This window comes from Peromyscus californicus, unplaced genomic scaffold (assembly GCF_007827085.1).
Source record: "Peromyscus californicus insignis strain IS unplaced genomic scaffold, ASM782708v3 Scaffold_4__1_contigs__length_199733344, whole genome shotgun sequence".
Lineage (NCBI taxonomy): Eukaryota > Metazoa > Chordata > Mammalia > Rodentia > Cricetidae > Peromyscus > Peromyscus californicus.
Genome location: NW_026294562.1, coordinates 105216543 through 105232401, shown reverse-complemented (window position 1 = coordinate 105232401; position 15859 = coordinate 105216543). Strand labels below are relative to the sequence as shown.

The window sequence follows — 15859 nt, the reverse complement described above, 5'->3', positions numbered from 1 at the left end:
CCGACCCCAGCCCCACTCATGTTCTGAACACTTGGTCCCCAGATAGTGCCAGCTAGTGGTACTGTTTTGGGGAAATTATGGAATCTTTAAGAGATGGAGAAACTAGCCTGAGGAAGTGAGTCAGAAGGACCAGCACCTGAGGTTTGGCAGCTCTGCCCTCCTCTGTCTGTTCTCTACCTCCTGACTGCCCCCTGCTCTTACCTCCGCCCCTTCCCAGTCATGATGGCTGTATCCCTTCAGACTAAAGCTGGAGGAACCCTTCTTATGTTGCTCTTTGTCAGACATTGTTCACAACAACAAGAATTACTAGTACTGTGAGTGTTCTTGTCAAAGTAACTGATTTGAATGTTTATTTTAACACTGGCATGGTGGAAAAGCCAGTAACCCCAACATTTCTGAGACTGAGATAGGAGAATCATGAATTTAAGGCTAGCCTGCTCTTTATAGAAGACATGATTTCAAAGCAATACAATTTTACAAGAAAATATGAGTTGGAGCTCTAAAAATATGTTTCAATTGATTGTGGTTTTAACAGTCATTTACAGAAAATTGAATTCTAAGTAGTGACTATAATTTTCCTCTAATAGTAGTACCTCTGTTCATAGACTGTCAGGACGTTTTTAAAATTTGTTTTATTGTTTTTAATTATGTGTATATATGTATTGAGAGTTATCCATGTGTGAATGCAGGTCTCCACAGAGTTCAGAAGAGGGTGCTGGATCCCCTGGAACTGGAATTCCAGGTTGTGAGCTGTCCGATGTGGGTACTGGGAACTGAACTCAAGTCCTCTGCAAGTGCAGAGAGTGCTCTTAACCACGGAGCCACCTCTAAAACTGTCAGGACATTAGCTATGTTGCTAATAAAATAATGATTAAGAAGGTAGGCCCTGTGCAGGGTGTGGTGGTGTCTGCCTTACAATTCTAGTACTTGGGAGGCAGAGGCAGGAGGATTGCCATAAATTAGGCCAAAGAAATGCTACAACTATTAATATAAAATAAAATGTACAAAAATAGGAAATTAAATGATGAGATGAAAGGTAGGCTCTGGAGTCAGATTTTCCAGAATTCAGTCCTGACTGACCTGAGGGAAATAGTCGCACATCTGTGGATGTCTTACTTTGTTCACTTTATTTTGAGAAAAGGTCTTGCTATGTAGCCTAGGCTGTCTTTAAACCTGGGATCTACCTACCCCAGTCTCCTGAGTGCTGGGATTATAGACATGCACTACTATGCCTTTGTGTTTGAGTGCTTTAAAGATTGCTAATTAGTGTTTTCTTATTAGTAACATTGTTGACATTACTAACATGCCTCCATTTTCTTGGTTTTTAATAAAAGGCTATTGTCACTCTCACTTTTCATTTTTGCCACCTCAGTAACATATAGTTGATATGAAGAGACAGAATAATGTTGCTGCACCCTAGACCATAATGCAAATTAATGTAAACTATTTGCTATATTCATGTTATGATATGCTTTATTTTGTGGGAGAAAGACACAGGACCATAAATGCTAAGACAATACATGAGAGCTGTGATGGAGAATGTCCTAGGGTGCCAGGAAAGAGCCAGCTGTAAAAAGTTATTTTGCAGTTAGGTTTCTTCCAATTTGTCTGTTTTGTTACCATTGGCCTTCTGGTGCTGCTGTTCCTGGAGGTTTATCTCTTACCACTGATTCACACTCTGAACAACTGGGAGCATGGCAGACAGATTATTACATAAAGTAGTAGTGAAGACAGTGTGTCCCGTTTCTCCAAAATGGAAGAGTTGTCTGCCCTAAAATGAATCTAGAACTTGATCATTTTGCATTCTCTTCATAGCTACATTATTCTGAAGCTACTGTCTTTGTCTTTATTAAAGCATAGAACAATTTAGTCTGGGCATGATAGTATACATGTATAATCCTACAAGATCTCTAGTTCAGGATCTCTCTCTCTCTCTCTCTCTCTCTCTCTCTCTCTCTCTCTCTCTCTCTCTCTCTCTCTCTGTCACACACACACACACACTCACATACACTCTTCAGGGATATTTACTATAACCTACAGATATTATACTCAGCATGACAAACTTAAATCCCAAAAGATTTCCTTCTACGAGTATTTTTTTAAAGATATGTTTTTATTTTTTTATATATGAGGGTTTTTGTGTGTTTGTTTGTTTGGAGACAGGCTCTCTATATGGCTGTCTAGGACCATATTTCAAAGGAATAAAGTAGAGAGTGATAGATCAAGGCACCTGACAAAGTCTTCTGGTTTCTACACATGTGTACATAGACACACATACCCATACATACATACATACATACACACACACACACACACACACACACACACACACACACACACACAAACACATTGTAATTGATTAATCATGTGAAACCTCTTCTAGACTAGGAGAACAGAAGTACAGTCATCATGTCCTAAGAGAACATGATACTTTGGAGGGATATGACTATTAGATGCTTGAAGGAAGAGTGTTGAGAAAAAAGGGAGGAGGGAAGGAAAAATATCCAGGTTGTTGTTAGGGGCTATAGTCTACTCTTAAAGATACAGTTATTAGCTGGCTGATAATAACTAAATAACAATATCAATAATAATAACTAAGTTATTAGCCCAGCACTTGAGGCAGAGGCAGGTGGATCTCTGAGTTCAAGGACAGCCAGGGCTACAGGGAGAGACCCTGTCTCAAAAAAAAAAAAAAATCTTATTATTATTTTTTAGTGATAGCTCAGTGTTAAGAGCACTCCTTGTGCTTACAGAGAAAGACTCTGGATTCAGTTCCCTACACACCAGCCAACATGGTGTCCCACGAACATCTAACTCTAATTCCAGCAGATACAGCACCCTCTTCTGGCCTCCAAGGGCAAATACATACATACAGGCAAAAGACTTAATACATAAAAAGTAAATCTAAAAGGAAAAAATTTTAATCCAGTTAAATTTTGTGTGCGATATCCATGTACATAGAGACAATATATACTCTCCCTGACCACTCTCTTTCCGAGACAGGGTTTCTCTGTGTAGCTTTGGAACCTGTTCTGAAACTCACTCTGTAGCCCAGGCTGGCCTCGAACTCACAGAGATCCGCCTGGCTCTGCCTCCCGAGTGCTGGGATTAAAGGTGTGCACCACCGCCCGGCTTCTGACTACTTTAAATGTAGTATATTTAATTATTATTATTTTTTTTTAAAGCACAATCTAGGAAATACCTAGGTGTAGGTAGTTTTCTGTTTTTACACTCTAATGTGTGTGGATTATGCTTGTTTTTAAAAACATTAATCAGGTTAAAAGCTTTTAGGGAGTTTTTCCTTACTCAGAGTAGCGTGTGTATGTACGTATGTATGTATGTATGTATGTATGTATGTATGTATGTATTTTGGTTTTTTGGGACAGGGTTTCTCCATGTAGTTTTGGTGCTTGTCCTGATCTCGCTCTGTAGACCAGGCTGGCCTTACAGTGATTCACCTGGCTCTTGCCACCTGAGTGCTGGGATTAAAGGCATGCAACACCATAGCCTGGCAGCATAAGTAATTTAAATGGATCTTTTCAGTAATATGGATATTCAGTGACTAACTTCTACAGTATACTTCTGAGAACCCAGCATGACTAGAAAATAGCACATGGGTAGAGGTAAAGGAGTAACACAAAATGTATACTTAATTTTGCTAAAAGACAAACCTGTATAATGAATGAGAAATCAGATCTTCATGAAAAATATATTATTTACAAATAGTTGAATCTTATTTTTCTATAAAATTGATACATTAGCAAATAAGACTCTGAAAGGGCATCTAATCTGAAATTCTGATAGACAGTTAAGTTTTGTATTCCTGCTGTGTGGTGGTGGCACAAGCCTTTAATCCCAGCTCTACAGGAGGCAGAGGGATTAAAGGGTGAATCTCTTGAGTTCTAGGACAGCCAGGACTATACAGACAAAACTTGTCTCAAAAAGACCCCCCCCCAAAAAAATTAATAATAAGAAGAAAGTAAAACATACTCTTTATTTTATTATTTATGCTCTTATTATGGGTATGAATACATGTATCCCCACACTTTTTTAATACTTCATCGATTTCCACTAGTGGCAGTTTTCTTTCTTTCCCAGGGAGACCAATTTGATATACTAAAGATAATTTGGTCTTCCATTTCGTGTATGTGTATAAAATCTAGTATGGAAAATCTAGAGCTAATACAAGTTAATACAAGTGGTGCTTTGAGTGCCAAGTTCCACCACTGATCTTGTGTGATTGGTGCTACCAAAAACACAGGCCTTCAGCATGCAGTTTATTCAGCATCCTCAAGGAGGGAACAGCCACTCTCTTAGTCCTCTTCGGCTCCGAGCTCTCGTCCTCACCTTGTCCAGCACAGTAATACCCACAGAGAGGAAAACACAGCATTTGTGCAGTTCAGATGCCCCAGTGACAGGTTGCATGTGCTACTCCACACAGCTAAGATCTACCAGCCTTACTCAGTGGTTTTTAATTTTTGCTTTGGAATCTAAAATACTGTTGAATCAAAAAGGCCCCCAGATAACCTGTGAGTAACAGGAATATTTGTTTGTCTATGGCACAGAAGGGTTAGGTTGCTAGAGAAACTGGACATTAGTGTACAGCCTTTCTGAAAACTGATGTTGGAATGGGTGTGTCCAACAGAGTACAAGGATGAACATTCAATAAGTAGTGAAGAGAAGTTAATAGAAAGCAGAAAAAGGATGCATAACACTTCAAAAGATGGTCTTGCTCATGTACAGGAAGAGGGATCCATCACTTGTCGTGACCACCTGCCCTGTAATGCTGTGTTGCTCAGTAACTAAGTAAAGATCTGTCTTGACCGAGGGAAAGCTGGGGGGCTGGTGAGGAATTAATGGGCTGTTGGCAGACACGTAAGGAAAGACTAAGAATTAACATCTGGAGATTTGAATTGACTAAAGATCTGATCATGAGGTATCGGAGTTTCTTGGTGGACTTGTCCATGCATTGCTGCTGCTGCTGATGTTCGCAGGACAAAGCTCCCTGCTGGGTAGTCGAGCTTCTGTCGCACATGCACATGCATCGAGTGTAAACCAGCAGTGATGGGCTGCTGAGTTATGGACTCCCTGCTGTGAGTTCAGTCTTCTCTTACGCTAGCAAAAAGGCAAGGATCACTAAAGACACCTCTTCTTACTTGTTTTTAAATAGTTTTCTGAACAGTAAGTAGTTCATACTTAACATACAAACCCGGACTGGGTGGTGATTATTCATTGACAATGATTGTGCTCATTCCAGTCCCTACAAACCCACCATTCATGTCATGTACTGTACTCTAAATGTAACTTCATTGTGTCACCCTTAGTTTAAGAATAAACAGGTGCTTGAGAGATGGTTCAGCAGTTAAGAGCACAGTCTGTTCTTCCAGAGGTCCTGAGTTCAATTCCCAGCAACCACATGGTGGTTCACAACCATCCATAATGAAATCTGTTGCCCTCTTCTGGCCTGTAAGCATACATGTAGACAGAACACTGTATACATACTAAATAAATAAATCTTTAAAAAAAAAAACAAAAAACACTTGGGGCCAGAGAGATGGCTCAGCGGTTAAGAGCACTGACTGCTCTTCCAGAGGACCCGGGTTCAATTCCCAGCACCCACATGGCAGCTCACAACTGTCTGTAACTCCAGTTCCAGAGGACCCTCACACAGACATACATGCAGACAAAACACCAATGCACATAAAATAAAAATAAATAAATTATTTAATAAAGAATAAACAATTTTCTTTTAAAAAAAACCACATTAATAGCAGCTAACAGAACCATGGGTGTGGAAAGTTTCCAAAAGGAGTTTCTTCTCTTCTCTCCTTCCTCCTTCCCTCCTTTCTTTCTTTTTTGTTTTTTTGAGACAGGATTTCTCTCTGGCTGCCCTGGAACTCACTCTAGACTAGGCTAGCTTCGAACTCACAGAGATCTACTTGCCTGTGCCTCCCTGAGTGCTGGGATTAAAAGCATGCACCACCTGGCCAAAAGGAGTTTCTTAAATTCAAGGCATGGTAACCTATGCCTGTAATTCTAACCCTTTAGAGATAAGAGACAGGAAGATCAGAAGTTCGGGGTCATCCTGGGCTTCATAGGGTGTCAGAACAGCCTGCATACATGAGACTCTGTTTCCAAGAAGTAGCAGAGGGAAGGAGCCTCTGTATAACCAGTGATCTCTGTGCTATTCCCAGCGCTTGGAACACAGCAATTAAAAACACGATTGTACCGACTTGGTACAATTTCTGCCTTCCAACTTTAGGTAGTAGTGGTAATGATCATTGAGGATTCTGCATATCAAGGAAAATGCCTTTCAATTTTTAAAAATTATTTTATGTATATGATGTGTTTTGCCTGCATATATGTTTTTGTACCATATTCATGCCTGGTGCTCATGGAAACCAAAAGGAGGCATCAGATTCCCTGGAACTAGAGTTACATACAGTTATGAGCCATCATGTAGATCATGTAGGTGTTGGGAATCTAACCTAGGTCCTGGGAAGAGCAGCCAGTGCTCTTAACCACTGATCCTTCTACAGCTCCTCTCCATCAAAGATTTCTTTTTTACACATGGGAGGGGGGAAAAAAAAACACCAATGTAAGGCTCTTATAGAAGCTGGAAGAAATGGATCTCTACTTTTTTAACATCAATACTGAAATTTCAGTTATTCATCCATTCATTGACCCATGATGAAATAGTCAGAATGATGGCAAACCATCATGATTCTGACAGTGGATGTGAAGAAGATGATATTAATAACTGCAAAAACAATGTCATTATACACATTGCAGGGGCTTATATGTGTGAATCTGTTGGTGTGTGCTTAATGAGTATGTTTGCATATAAGGGCAGAGGACAACAGCCTCAGGTGTTGGTCCTCAGGTGCTGCCTACTTACATCTTAAAAGAATTTCTCAGTAGCCTGGAACTAGGTTCTCTGACCAGCAAGCCCCAGGGAGACACCCTATCTGTGCCTGTCCGTCTCTAAGGATACAAGTGTGCAGCACCATCCCCAAGCTTACTGTCATTGATGGAACTGAACTCAGGTCCTTATGCTTGTAAGGCAAGCACATTACTCAATGAGATATCTCACCAGCACTTGGGAAACTTGTAGGTCTTTTGTCATGAGACATAACAAAGGGAGGAATGGCTTTAGCTCATGTTTTCAGAGGTTACCTACATTTCATCCTAGTCAGTCCTACTGTGTCTGGGCCTGGGGTAAAAGAGCATCATGGTGGTATGAGCACGTGGTAGAGGCTGTTTATCTCATTCAGGACAGCATCCAGAGAAAGGGCCTTGAAATAAGCGCTACCTGCTTCCTAATATCCCCCCAATAATGCCACTGTAGTAGTAGTTTAGGAAAAAATTAACTCAGTTACTAGATCGTAACCAAATGCCCACCAACTGTCAGTTAGGTCCCAATACTTGGGGATCTGTGGGAACATTTCAACAGCCATACACCAGAATATCTCCTTATCACTAAGGAAGGGATTCATTTCTAGATCCCTCAATTGCTTGAGATTTTTCTTGTCACCTTAAACAAAGAAAACCCAGCCATATATGACAGCATAGGCTAACATTTGGGCCACTAAGAAGCATTAGGAGATTGAGATCAATGTGAGCTATATATTGGGACCCTGACTCAAAATATATTCAAGTTGGAACAAACTGTACAATAGCTTTTGCCTTTTTTTGGTTGTGAGCCTAGTCTTCAATTGCTGAGCCATCCTTCCAGCTCTGCAATAGCCTGTTGGTCATAGATCAGCACCACAGGTAGAGATTGAAAACCCTCCAGTGGTTGCTGTTGAACAGCTGATATTGGCATTCTGGAACTCCTCCTCTGCTGCCTGGTTTCCCTGAATACATCGTATCACTGGAGTGATGATATTCCAGTTATTTACATGTGAACAAGCATAAGAAAGTAGTAATGTGTTGGTAGCATATAAACTCAGACAAGTATGTTGATTCCTAACAACTGTAGATTGCCCACATGGTTGGTAGAGATAGCAATATCTTTGCTTCTTGTTGGCACGATGCACACTATCTTTATTTCATACAATAAATTATTGGAAGTGTTGTGTAGTTATCTACAGATTGCATCTATAGGGTATACACGATACAGAGTCTGGGAAATGGCTGAGTGGGTGAGTGCTTCCTGCCCAAGTGTGAGGACTGGAGTTCAGATTCCCAGCACCCACGCAGAAGCTGGCACAGTGGCAAGTATCTGTAATCCCACCACTAGTGTGGGGGTGGGGATAGGTGGATACTTGGACCTATTTAAAAAAAAAATAGCATGGGGCTGGGCGACAGTGGCGCACACCTTTATTCCAGCACTCAGGAAGCAGAGGCAGGCAGATCTCTGAGTTCTTGGCCAGCCTGGTCTACAGAGTGAGTTCCAGGACAGGCTCCAAAGCTACACAGAGAAAGCCTGTCTCAAAAAAACAAACAAGCCAAAAATAAAAATAAAAGCATGGAAGGTAGTTAAGGAAGATACCCAACATACCACACACAGAAATTTGAATCGTTAAAAGAGCCACAAACAAGGTTTACACTGATCTCCGTAAGATTATAAAATACTTTAAAAGGGATCACCCTTTGACTTGTTTAATGTTGTACCTACCTTTGTTTCCCTCCAGTGTTGTGTGTTGCTGTTCTATTCAGTAGGGAAAATAACATTTCTGTTGGATGGACAGGACATTTTAATGTATGGTCTTTCCAGAATACTTAGGTTTAGAGCTCGGGGTTTGTTAGACTGTCCCAGACTTTTGATGTTCACCGTTGTGTTGTTCCCCTTACTTTCATTTCCAGTAGGTGCTGTTCACAGAGTTCACTAGACTCAGGAAGATTTTTATGCTGTCTTATTTTTTCCCCTGTTTAGAAATCGAACCGAGTTGGCTGAGACCCTTGCACTCCTGAAAGCACAAATTGATCCTGTCCTAGTGAAAAGCTCTAGCCAACAGGAAGACTCTTCCCGGGAAAGTCCCACTCTAGAGGATGAGGAGCCTAAAAAAGAGGAAGAAACACCTAAACAAGGTTTTTTTTGTGTGTTTTCTTTTGCTTTGTTTTATAATCTCTTCTATTTTCTGCTCCTCTACTCAACTCTATAATCCTGAATTTTTACCTCATTTTTTCAATTGAGATCCTTCCTGTAAAAGACTTTATTTCAAAGGAAAAAAAAAGAGGAAAAATGTTTGCTCTTTGGGACATTGAAAAATGTTCAAACCATTACCGCAGTGTCTTACTCATCTGAGAATCTTGGCAGGTGTGGTGACAGCCCCTGTGCTCTCCGCACTTGGGAGGCCGAGGCAGGACGTGCTAAGGGCTGGGCCAGCCTGAACCAGACCAAAGCACTAACAGAACACTGAGACGCTTATTGAACTTGTTGATGGGCTGTGGAAAGATTTATCAGAGACCTGACAATTATAAGCATTTTTAGGTTTATAGGGTCTGGGGCATTCAGATCCGACATTTATTTACATTGTAGTCCTCCCGCACTAAATGTCTGAACATGTTAAACATGAAGTTCCTGTTTTCTCCATCTGTAGCCCTAAGACTCTGCTTTCTGTCTTTATGAATTTGATTACTGGGAGCCTCCTATCAGAAGAATCACTTAGCATACTGTCTTCAGGTGTCCATATTAGTATATGTGTGATGGTTTCCTTTCTCTTTAAGAATGAATAACAGTTCACTGTGTAGGCACCACATTCTGTGTATCCATCAGTGACCATTGGAGTTACTTCCTCCTTAAGGCTGTTGTGAATAATCCTGCTGTGAACATACTAATACAGATACTGCTTTGAGCTTGTACTTACACTACACGCCCACGAGTGAAATTACTAAATCTTATGATAATACTGCTTAATTTTTGGAGGCCTTACCATACTGTTTCTTTTCTTTCCTTTTTTCTTGAGACAGGGTTTGTCTGTGTAACCCTGGCTGTCCTGGAACTCACCTGTAGCCCAGGCTGGCCTCAAACTCACAGAGATCCACCTGCTTCTGCCTCCCCAGTGCTGGGATTAAAGGCGTGTCCTATCACACCCAGCTTTTTTTTTTTTTTTTTAATTCATCTTAATATTATATGAAGTACTCTCTTGTTCTAGATATTAGTCTCTAATGACTAATGGTGCTCAGCATCTTTTCAAATGCTTATTGATCGTTTATGTGTCTTTGAAAAGGTATTTTTAAATTCTTTTGTTGTTTTATGTTCTTATTGTGAGTTAGGTGTTCCAGTGTTGCTCAGACTGGTCTTGAGTTTCTGGGGTCAGGTAATCCTCCTGCCTCAGACAGAGGAGCTGGCCTTATGTCCTCATGCCTGGACTGTCCGTTTTTTTCAAATGGAGTGGATTGTTCACTTTTGTTGTCTATGACAATTATAGTTACTAAACCTATTTTCATTGAGTTTACTAATCTTCTATCCCAGCAAATGAAATCTCTACCTTTTTGAAGGAAAAAACAAAGTACTGACTTGTAGCAAAGAAATCAACTAATTCTAATGCACATTCATGGTGCTAGTGCATGTCTGTGTACATGTATGTAGAGGCCACAGGTCAACTCAGGTTTTATTCCTCAGGATCCCTTCACCTTGGTTTCTTGAGAAAGTCTGTTACACCAGGTCCTGGGAGTCCCTCGTTAGGCTACACCAGCTGGTAAATGAGCCCTAGGACTAGCACCCAAGTTACAGACATAAACTGCCACATCAGGTTTTTTGTTTTGTTTTTTAATGTTGGTTCTGGAGAGCAAACTTGGATTTGCACCACAGACACTTTGAACTGAGCTATCTTCCCAGCTAAGGCGACATCTTTAGTTTTATTTATTTATTTATGTCTGTGTGAGTGTGTGTGTGTGTGTGTGTGTGTGTGTGTGTGTGTGTGTGTGTGTGTACATATTTATACTTTGTTTGTTTGTTTTGTTTTTTTCAAGACAAGGTTTCTCTGTGTATCAGCCCTGGCTGTCCTAGGACTTGTTCTGTAGCCCAGGCTGGCCTCAAACTCAGAGATCCACCTGCCTCTGCCTCCCCAGTGCTGGGATTAAAGGCATGCACCACCACCGCCCGACTTTAGTTATACTTTTTATTTTTAATGATGGGAAGGAATTTACATGCCCTGTCATGTGTTTATTTTGTCTTTTACATTATATTCTTTCTTTACTTGGATGCTTTAAAGAAACTATCCATAAAACAACACAATGTATGAAACATTGCTTGAAAACAGATAATTAAGCCTTCTTATAGTGAAATGATATTTCCACACATTAAACATTTTCGTAGTTAAATCCTAAATACCATGCTCCTTTGGCCATTGTTCATATGATTTGAAGTACTGGTGGTGGTTTTACTAGTAAGCTACGTTTTCACATATAACAAATATTTGGGCTGCTTTGGTAAGGCGTAATAGTTTTAAAGTATACCCTTGTATTCTAGAAGGGTTTGTTATTTTTTTTTTCTGTTTTGCTTTTATTTTTTGTTTAACAGCTTGCTCTTAAGGATTAGTTCTGGCCTAAAACCTACTACTATTTGTTCATTTGGTTGTCCAGTTTGGTCATTCATTCAACGTATTTGTTTATTTCCACCCACAGTAGGAAAATCTAAGGGATCGGACATGGGTGGCACACACTTCTAATCCTAGCACCCAGCATGGGAGGCAGAGGCAGGTGGGGTTGAGGCCAGCCAGGGCTACATATTGAGACCTTGTCTCAAAAAAAAAAAAAAAATTATATCAATATCAATAGAATAAAGGGATTGGAAAATTAACTCAGTGGTTAAGAGCACTGGTTGCTCTTCTGGACACAGTGGGTAACAACCATCTGTACCTTTACTTCCAGAGTATAAAGTGCGCTCTTCTGGCCTCTGAGGACACTAGGCATGCACGTGGTGCACAGATATATATGCATACACATACACCCATACACATAAAAAAATAAATAAATAAAAAGTAAATGCCACAAAGAATATAGATGGGAACAAAATTGTTTGTTTGTTTGTTTTCTCTGTGTAGCTCTGGCTTCCTGGAATTTGCTCTGGGACCAGAGTGGCCTCTCAACGAGATCTACCTGTCTTTGCCTCCTGAGTGCTAGGATTAAAGGTGTGTGCCACAATACCCAGTTGCAAAATAGAAGTTTAAGTGGCAGTTAACAGAGATTGGAAGACTTAAATTTGATTTTTTTAAAAAACATTTTTATTTATGGGGCTAGAGCGTTTGATCAACAGTTAGAGCACTTGATACTCTTGCAAAGGACCCAGGTTTGATCCCCAACACTTACATGGTGGCTCATAATTATCTGTACTCTAGTTCCAGTGGATCTGATGCACTCTTCTGGCCTAGACATGGAGCATGTTTGTGGTACACTCACATACATGCAGGCAAAACACTCATACACATAAAATAATGTTTTTTTTTAATTTGATTTTCTAGCATTTCCTTATGGTTAAATAGTTCTGGGGCTGTCGAGATGGCTCAGTGATTAAGAGCACTTACTGCTCTTACAGAGAACCTATGGTAGATTCCCAGCACCCATGTTAGTCAGCTCACAGTCACCCAACTTCAGGGTATCTAAAGCCTCTGGCATCTGCCAGCACCTGTACTCACATGCACACACATCCTCCACTCCCCTTCCCTGTGTGCGCACACACACACTATTAAAAAATAAAATTTTTTAAATTATTAGTTTTGGGAAGGACATGGATGCTACATTGCCAATATGGAGGTCAAAGGACACCTTTGAGGAGTTGGTACTCTGTACCTTTACACAAGTTCTGGGGATTTTGAACTCAGGTCATTAGACCTGCACAGCAGATGTTTTTTTACCTGCGGAGCCATCTTGCTAGGCCTGTTGACATTGATTTTGATGGACAATTCATTGTGTAGTTTAAAAGTCAAAAGTATTCTTTTAGTAAAGTTTTTTTTTATATTTATTTTATTATTGTGTGGGTGTATACATGCACAAGTGAATGTGTGCTATGTGCCCACAAACAGTTTTCCCCACCAAGCCCTTGCTGATCCTTCCTCAGTAAAGTAAAACTCTTCCAAATATATAATTCAAAAATTCCTCTGTGGGGCCTCAGAGGAGAAGAAGAGAAAAAGTGATCTACAAAAGCGCTTCCTAAACTTCTGTGTGCTCACTGCCCACTTGAGGACATTGATGGGGAATAGATTGACGGTAACTGTTGATGCCTTTTGCAAAGAACCTGTGTGATGCTTGTCTGTATACAGAGGTCTGTATAAGGAGGAGCAAGGCAGAGAGGTCTGTATGGGGAGGAGCAAGGCAGAGAGGTCTGTATGGGGAGGAGGAGCAAGGCAGAGAGGTCTGTATGGGGAGGAGCAAGGCAGAGAGGTCTGTATGGGGAGGAGCAGGGCAGAGAGGTCTGTATGGAGAGGAGCAAGGCAGAGAGGTCTGTATGGGGAGGAGGAGCAGGGCAGAGAGGTCTGTATGGGGAGGAGGAGCAGGGCAGAGAGGTCTGTATGGGGAGGAGGAGCAGGGCAGAGAGGTCTGTATGGGGAGGAGCAAGGCAGAGAGGTCTGTATGGGGAGGAGCAAGGCAGAGAGGTCTGTATGGGGAGGTGCAGGGCTTGTAGAAGCGGTTTTCTCCTTACTTCAAAACAGGTGTGCCAAGGCTTTTTCATATTGCTGTTCCATAAACACCTCTCAGCAAGTGCTAGTGGTGTGCTTCCTGGTAAAGAGGAAATGGTTTGTGATAGAGGACTTCTGTGGAGGGAGCAGAGGAGGAGCAGGATATTGGGATACTATTCTCTCCTCTTTCGTGGCACCCTGAGTGGAGCTCAGTGGAGAGTGCCTGCCAAGCTCACAAGTGGCTCTAGATTCAGCCTCACACACTGCAAAAAACGAACACAAAATCAAGAGGACTTTTCTGTGGCTCTTATTCTGACATCACAATGTTTAAGTTTCTTTTTTTTTTTTTTTTTCTTTTCTGAAATGAGATCTCTCACTGTATTATCCAACCTGTTCTTAACTCTTGGACTCAGGGGTGCTCCCAAGAAAATGTTTCTTATTTGCTCATTTTATAAATATTGGGCATCTTCTATGTATGAATCATAATTTCTTGCAAGGAGGTTCAGTAAACAAAGCACACTGATATATAGTTGTTTTTATGAAACTTACACTATAGTGGATAAAATAACTAACTTGTGTGCCATTTACTTGAGCCTTTTATGTTCTAAAATGATTTGTATAATACTAACTTGCATAGTTTGAAGCATAAACTTTATTAGATAAACATTGCCGTAAGTTTTCAGGAACCCAAGTGGATATCAGAAACTAGATAATGATGCAACTTACATATATTGCAGTTTTACCATACAGGTCAGTTTTAATTTATAAGGTATGTACAGTAAAGAGATAAGAAACAATAAGATAGAACCCTTGACCAGTGTGCTGTAGTAAGTTACATGAATATAGTCCATCGCTTGCTCACCCCCACTCCTCTGTACCTCCTTTTTTCCTTCAGGATTGTTCTTGAATGGGTAACTGAAGCCATAGAAAGTAAAACCATAGATAACGGGGGCCTACTAGCTATAATTACTTCATTTTTCTAGATCAGAGAAATAAGACAAAGACTGTTGTAAGTAGCTTTCCTTAGGTTCCATAGTCTGTTACTGGCTAACTCAGTATTCTAGCTGAGACTGTGTGTGTGTGTATGTCTCCAGAGGTCGATGTTGTTTCACCACTTAATTTTTAAACTCCATTTTTTCATTGAACCCGGAGCCCTCCGATTCAGCTGGAATGGCTGACTAGCAAGCACCAGTGACACTCTTGTGTCTGGCTCTCCAGCTCTGGGCAAAGGCAGATGTATGTGACAGGTTTCCCATGGCTGCTGGAGATGGAACTCAAGACCTCATGCTTGAGGACTTTCCCGACTGAGCCATCTCTCCCAGCCCTTCCGTGCCTGGCGATGCTGCTGCACTTTTGTGTGACTTAAGAGGTAGCTCACCCTTCAGAACCTTACCTCTTACGCTCTCCTCTCAGATGTGGTGACCATGCTCTGTTCCAGGGTGAGATTAAAGAAATGTAGTCCTTGGTCACGTTATCCCTCTTGGTTGTCAGCAGATGTTGCTGGTGGACTTGGTAGAAAATGTGAACAGCCTTCAGCGTGTGATGCAGTGAGTCATAAGAGAGAATGTGACCAAATTTTCAAAGTGTAGTTGCAGTTTGGAAATGAGGCAAAAAGGAAGAGGTGGCAGGTCAGCAGTGGAGAGAATTGTGAAGCCGTTCTTGTCTCAAGTAGATCTTTGATCAAATGGCAGTCCTTTAGACTTAACCTCAGCAAGATGATTCTATCATTTCTGTGTAATGGGTGCTGAGGAGAAGCACATTGCTGTAAACTTGTACACAAATCTGAAAGTGACAGAAAACAGCCTTGACAAATCACCAGCAAAGGACTACTTAGGTAAATTAGAATTGCATTTAACAGATGCTGATTTTCTTGAGTGCTGCCCATGAGCTCCCAGCCAGCCCCACCCTACCTCTCCAGGTGTCTCCTACTGTTGATTCCTCAGGTCTTGCCTTTCCCCGTGCCTTTTCCTGTCCTTGGCTTCCTCATGCAGGTCCCACCCTCAGGTGCTGTCCCCTCCCACCTGCTGTGGAAGGCTTGCTTCTACTCTGAAGTAAACCCTTGTGGCTCCTTCCTCAGTTTGTCTAGACTACTTGGTATTTTATGCCACATGTATTTGAGCCATTCACAGCACATGCTTAGAGCTGCCAATGGTTGGATTTTAAATCCCAACGGTGGTTGACATTCAACTGAATGTTCTGGTCCTCTTAAGGTTGTTGAGAGTTCAGTATATGCTTTTAGGAGGTATACTACCGGGAGGTTGTGTGTTTATAAAGAATACGGTAACATTTAATGC

General features: G+C 41.1%; 1 protein-coding gene across 1 annotated transcript in view; it reads left to right on the top strand.

Annotated features, from left to right (window-relative positions):
• The window catches only part of Rsf1 (remodeling and spacing factor 1), a 125490-nt gene that overhangs the window by 68135 nt on the left and 41496 nt on the right, over positions 1-15859 (top strand). Inside the window, 1 exon segment of the mRNA XM_052714832.1 lies at positions 8879-9033. Coding sequence (XP_052570792.1) covers positions 8879-9033 — 155 coding nt within the window.